This window comes from Etheostoma cragini, chromosome 14 (genome assembly GCF_013103735.1).
Source record: "Etheostoma cragini isolate CJK2018 chromosome 14, CSU_Ecrag_1.0, whole genome shotgun sequence".
NCBI lineage: Eukaryota > Metazoa > Chordata > Actinopteri > Perciformes > Percidae > Etheostoma > Etheostoma cragini.
In genome coordinates, this window is record NC_048420.1 from 2,160,571 (window position 1) to 2,166,999 (window position 6,429).

General features: G+C 38.5%; 1 protein-coding gene across 2 annotated transcripts in view; it reads left to right on the top strand.

Annotated features, from left to right (window-relative positions):
* The first annotated feature begins 5,132 nt into the window (after positions 1 to 5,132).
* The window catches only part of txlna (taxilin alpha), an 8,933-nt gene continuing 7,636 nt past the window's right edge, over positions 5,133 to 6,429 (top strand). Inside the window, exons 1-2 of one of the 2 annotated variants that reach the window (XM_034892091.1) lie at positions 5,133 to 5,296; positions 6,028 to 6,253. In XM_034892091.1, the coding sequence (XP_034747982.1) occupies positions 5,216 to 5,296; positions 6,028 to 6,253 (307 nt within the window). In that variant the 5' untranslated portion in view covers positions 5,133 to 5,215. Of the gene's footprint in view, positions 5,356 to 6,027; positions 6,254 to 6,429 lie in introns of both variants that reach the window. The other variant, XM_034892092.1, reaches the window with a different exon arrangement.

Here is a 6,429-nt window from a genome sequence, read left to right on the forward strand (position 1 = left end):
TGGGCTCTGGACGGGATATTGAGCAAGAGTTAGGGTTTTTTAGAGGATATGTTTAAAGATCTAAATCCAGTTTTCAAGGTTGGTATAGCTAGAGATCCAATGTTCGTTGCGTGCTGTGTTATTAATAATACATTTGAATTATGAGGTGATCTAACTATAAAACAAGGCACGGCTGGGGATTCAGGGGGATAGGTGCCCGCGGCAGCAGCAAACCAAACTTATTTTTTATATTTAAAAGAATTCAAGAGATTGCAGGTTGTTTAAAGTAGGGGCAAATACCACTTGTGGTGCAGACACGTTTCTAGTTTTGTCTGATTTCATTGAAGCCCCGTGTACACAGGTTGCTGCTGATTAGCGGTGCCCTGTGCGCTTCTCCTCCCCCCCCAGCTGTATGTGGTAGGGGTTTTTGCATGGTGTTCTATTACCCTGCGTACTGTCACTGAGTATCCCTTGCCAAACATAGACAGTTGGCACAGAGAAATGGAGAACAGTGTGAAGAACACTTTGAGACTTTGCTGTATGCTGCTCAGCGTTTCTTGTTGCAGCATTTGGAGTTAAAAAGCCGGATCTGGGCCACAATTGGTTTGGTGGTGTTAACAGTAATAGTATAGTGGTGGTGTTTTGTATAGTGGTAGAGTTGATATATAACCTGAGGCATTCTATAGCACTATTTCTTTGAGGGATGGGAATGACACCTGTAAATGATTTTGCATGGGTCCATTGTGATACTGATGTAAATAGCCTATCCTCTGCCTGGCAAGGTAAAGTGCGCCGCTTCTTTGTCTAATAACAACCCGAGTTTGGCTAGGGATATATCTCAGACAAGTGACGAGCCTAACTGCAACCAAAATTTCAAGTATGAATATATATATATTTGAATTTTGATGTATTTGCATTATAGATATATTTGCGCACACTTCATGCACACTTGCATACAACACCAGCAGACACTGTACACACACCTCTCACAGATGAGTGGCTAGTAGCAAGTAAAATAGTTTCCATAGTCTTTGGAGTGGAAAAAGTAGTTATTCTTTCATTTTCTTTTTAAAGTTTTGCTTTTCTCCAGAGTATGAGATTAGCCTTTTGGGCTGCTTTTGGTTTCAGAGCACTTAGTGTATTTTCTTTATAAATGTTGCCCTTGGTTTGGTATGAATTAAGACTTTCTGTTTTAATCGAGACAATTAAAAGAGACTCTTTTTTTCTTTCTTTTTTTTTCGAATTCAAAAGGGATTAATTCTCATGGAAACTTTTTTTGTTGTTTCTAGCCACATGACGGTTTAAATTAGACCCGTTAACCCCGACCCGGGATCCGCTCTGCCTGTGACAGAAGCTGATCCTGGATCAGGGTTTAGGCTTTGTGGATGGAGCAAAACTGTGGTTGTGTGATGTTTGACTGACAGGCACTGTGGGAGGAAGAGATTGAATGACTCTATGACCATGTCCCTATCTGAGTCTGGGGGCCCCCGTTCTGTGGATTACTGAACCAGCCCGAACATTAAATCATGGAACTGTGAACAGAATTATGTCACTCTATAGCAAGTATTTGATAGATTAGTATGTTGAATATTGGGTATACTTATGTGTACACTTTCATTCAAGAGTTTTTTTTTTTTTTACCCAAAACAATTTCCCTTTATGTGATAAGACATCTTTTTGGATAGACAGACTTATATTATATATATACTTATTATTTAGTTTGTTTCAGTAAAATATTTTTACATAAGCCTTTCACAGGGGAAAATCTTATAGAGTGCTGGGCCGTTATTATATTCTAGGGTTTAAGCATTAGCTGATATTTGTAGAAAGGCTTTTGTGAGTTTGGCGTGTTATCCACAGAACCAGGTGCTCTCTGTAGACATAATGGCTGAAATACATGGGGCCTGGGTGCTACATGGGACCCGGGTGCTACATGGGGCCTGGGCAAAAGGTGGCGCGGCCACCAGCAGAGGGCATCCATTATAATCAACTTAATCTTGATCTTGATCTTGAACTTAAATAACTTATTGTACCAGAGGCAATGTAACGCAGCAGAGCAACCTTGTGGGTGTTATTACATTTCACATTTAAATAAATCCAATCAGATCAGTGTGTGTCCAATATCCTGTAGTTAAAACGATCCAATTAACTAATTCATTATTAGTTAACATAGCTCACTCTTTCAAACCCAACTAACTTGGCAAAATGCAGGAGTCTGTGTAGCAGGAGGAAAAACCCCCGCTCCGACACTCGTGCCCCATGTATTTTGACCATTAGAGTTTAAATCATGACTAACTGAGTATCCGGAACTTGCCTTTACATGACCGATGTGTAGAGCAGCATTTATAACTTAAGTCTTTGATTTCAACTCTGCTTGGCCTATAAATGATGCCAGAATGGCAGTGGTTAAAAAAAAAAAAAAGAGAGAAAAAAAAATCTGTGCATCAACAAGGAAAAAATATTTATATTTCTGAAAAATGAAAATGCACTCCTATTCACAAAAGTGCCAATCCGACCAACAAAGACTGGAGTTTATGTGTATCTGTCTTTGACTTCTAGATTTTCTTTATATCTTTTATTTACTTGAATGTGCACACATTTTGTGCAGAACATTGCTGCTCTATTTTCCTTCTCTTTAAAGTTACATTATTTGCCATTGTTTCTTTGGAAAAGTGGCATGCTTTACTGTGGGCACCTAAATGGGAAATTTAATTAAGGCAGTGAAATTGTCTGGGGGAATTATAATTAATTACATAAAACTGGCCTTTCCAGCTACCCCACTATTAGTATTTTAATGATTGTCACTGTGCATAGGTAAGCTGCAGATGTTTTGGAATCAAAGAATTGATTTCATGCAGTGCAAACAGTAGAGTATACTACTTTCTTGAAGTCACGGCCTGTAGCCAGCCCCTTTATGGCGAAAAGGATCTGCGCAGATAGAAATATAGTAGTACTTTTATGTGGCACATGATTCAAATTGTGGAAACTTAAGCGACTATCATAGCAGACAATTGCAGGTCCTAACCCTGTTGTCATAGTTTACCAAAGTTGTGTCATCCTGAAGGCTGGTTGAAATGATTTACTTGATGTCTGTGTTTTCAATATTCAATTTATGTAATTGGCTTTTGTTGACCCAGTCGGTATGACTGGCAGATTGCATCAGGCTATTTAAACCTTGCTTCTTTTCATTAGAAGTTTAATTTTTGCTTCTTTTAATTCAAGTTTAAGTCCTGTTTAGGGAGTTAAAAAAAAAATCTTCTGAAGACTGCAATAAATATTGTCCAAAATCAGGCACCCCTGAGGCAACGATCCACCTACAAAGTGCTCTCAAAGGTGACGCTCCTTCCAATGGGGGGAGCTAACACGAGGCAACTACTTGACATTTTTTTTCTAAGATAAAATCTGTGATTCAGAAATTGTGCAGTGATTTACATTAAAAAGTATTATAAGTTAAACTATGTATGTTCTGATACATTGACAGGGATTCAGATGCAATTCTAATCACTTCTGAGAAGTGGAGAAAAGGCCTCATTAGAACATGTCACAGAAAAAAAAAAAATACAATAGGAGGTGGAGATACAAGCCTTTTCTGCTTTTCTTGATCTTTTTTCCTGATCAGGATACTCTGGGCTATATTTTTGGATAAATGTGTGTAGAGTAAAAGTTTTTCCTAGTCAGGCTGCATGATCAGGAACCCTGTTATCTATAGGGGAGTGAACAGACATCACTAAATATCTCAAATCTGACTTGTCTTCCGTCCTAGAAGCTGTTCATGTCTATATCAAAATCTAAAGCCATGCTTGGCTTGGTCAAGTTATGTTGTCAATGCTGCAAATGTTTACAATGCTACATGTTTGTAAAGTACTTTTCATACGCCATCACTGACCAGTCCTGATGTATTCTCTGCTCTGGTCCTCTCATTTCTTTAACATGTATTTATTTTCTCTATGATTTTTCCTTTGCTCAAAATGACCCGTCTTTAACTGTGACTTGACTTGACTTTACCGACGGTATGAATGAGTGACGAGAAACTTACACACTTCAACTGAACATGAAACACAAACATGAACATGGAAAAAAAAAATGCATACAGCAACAATATAAAAAAAAAAATGTAAAGGAAAATATATTGAATTTAAAATTTTCAGTGGAAATACTGTACAAAAACAAATAAAGTTATGTTGCAACCCTTTAATGCAGATTTTCATTCTTCCGTTACTGGCATGCAATGTGAAGGAATGTTATGAATTACAATAAAACGTTAGAAATACAGCATCGGACTGACTAGCATATTCATGTCTTTTATCAAGGGGGGACCTCCTCGGAGGAAGGGAAGGTTTCTGTAAATACAAAACAGGCAAACTTGTCCACTGTCTGTAATATGTGACTTAATATAAAACTATTTTTCCCATATCAATGAATTTTAAAGGACACTTCCTAATTTAAAGCTTAAATAGCAACACGCCAGAAAGTGAAGTTAGACCGACAGTAGCCTGTATTATTCAATCTTCCTCTAATTTCATGGGAGAAGTGTAAGTGTGAATATAACTTATTATGGTTAAAATGTGACTCAAGCAAGCGTAGCTGTCAATTTACAATATGTATGAAATAGTTTAACCCTCCAGTTGTCCTGAGGGTCAAATTTGACCCATTCTCAAATAGTTTTCATATCACAAATTTGGGTTTCCTTCAACCAAATTGTAAAATAAATAACGTGGATGGTTCCATATAACACTCCTCAGAAGTTAAATGACTAGTTGAATGATAGTTCACTATTTTCATTGAATGAGGGTGTTTTATTTAATTTTATAGCATTTTAAGAGGAAAACAATTTAAGAACACTGAAAAAAAGTAACAAATGTAGGAAAAATCGACGAAGACATAAGAAAAAGTGAAAAAGAACATCGGGAAAAGATAGAAACTTTAAAAAGTGAAATGTCGGAGCAAGCTTTAAAAACTTGGTCAAAACAACAACAAAAATATCGACAAAGAACTTTTGGAAAAGTGACCCAGAAAAACAAAATGTTGGTCGACATGTTGACATGTTAATGCTGACATTAAAACGTGCATTGTCATTCGTGTTATTGACCCGCGCCCATAGATGTATCCATGAGCCACCATAGACCGTTAAAATATATACTACGGGAGCCGCCCAGGTTTGGATTTTCAACGATGTTCTGTAGATGGCGATGTCAGCGCCGTTAAAAACTACAAGGAAGAAGAAGAAGCCAAAGTTATGACCGGAAGTCTCCTATTTCTGCTCATGCTGTTGAGGAAACCAGCAGTTCACAGACGCATTTACTATTTCCTCCTTGAGGTAAAGAATTTCCTAATATTAAAGAAAGAAGTACACGGTAGTGCCCCTATGTTCTAAAGGTTTGGGTCCTGTATAGCTACATGAGCCAACGTTGGCTAACTGGTAGTCGTAAAAGCTAATATAGCCGCATTTGGTGGCTAGCGAGCGTTAGCCGATGCTAACTAACGCAATGTAAAAGGTCGCTAGCAAGTGGTAAGGCGAAAGCTAGGACAGGGCACACTTGATAGGGAATTTAGCTAAAATTTGCCAAGATATTTGTAAGTACACATGCCAAGATATAACTAATACTGTCGACGTGTGTAACGTTAAGCTTGGTGTACACTTTTGTAACGAAAACGTTAACTGGCTAGCTAAGTAACTAACTAGCTGAGTAGCTAACATTGCTGAAAGGTGTTGCAGAATGCCTGGCGGTTAAGGGTTTCTACACAAATGATATGCTACACATAGTTATGACCAGAATCAAGATATGTACTTCGAGGCGTCAGTCCTGCTTTGTCCAATAAAGCAGTGTTTATCTTTAGCTTATTAGTACATTTTAGGATGTCAAAATCTAATATATATAATATAATACGTTCCTCCCCGCAGTTTGGTGATTCAGTTGTTGTTCTACGTGTTTTCTTACAGCTGAGCCAGCATTGGGCATAGAAAATATGGAAATAGCTTGAGTGTAAAGTGGATCTTGGTGACATTGCCAGTGAGACAAGTATCACATGTTTTTATTCTTGTAACAGATACCAGAGATGAAAAAACAAGACACTGACGAGGCAGCCCCCCAGGGCGGTGAAGATGCTCCATCTAATGTTAGAGCAGGAGGGATGGAGTCACCTGCAGCTGCAAAAGACAGCTTAGACAGCAACAGCCCCAAGGAGTCTGAACCACAGACAGACACCCCGCCCCAGACAGACACCCCGCCACAGACAGACACATCTCCACTAGGCGAGGAGGCGGGTAGTGAAGGTAAAGGTTGGATTATTTACAAGGTAAATTGTATGTTGTTGACAGGACTCTGCCTCTGTTGCATGTGAACCATTTAGAACATGGTCAGTAGGGAGGAGGTTCTGTTGCCTGCCTGTCACAAGGGTACATATACAGTGGGTACGGAAAGTATTCAGACCCCTTTAAATTTTTCACTC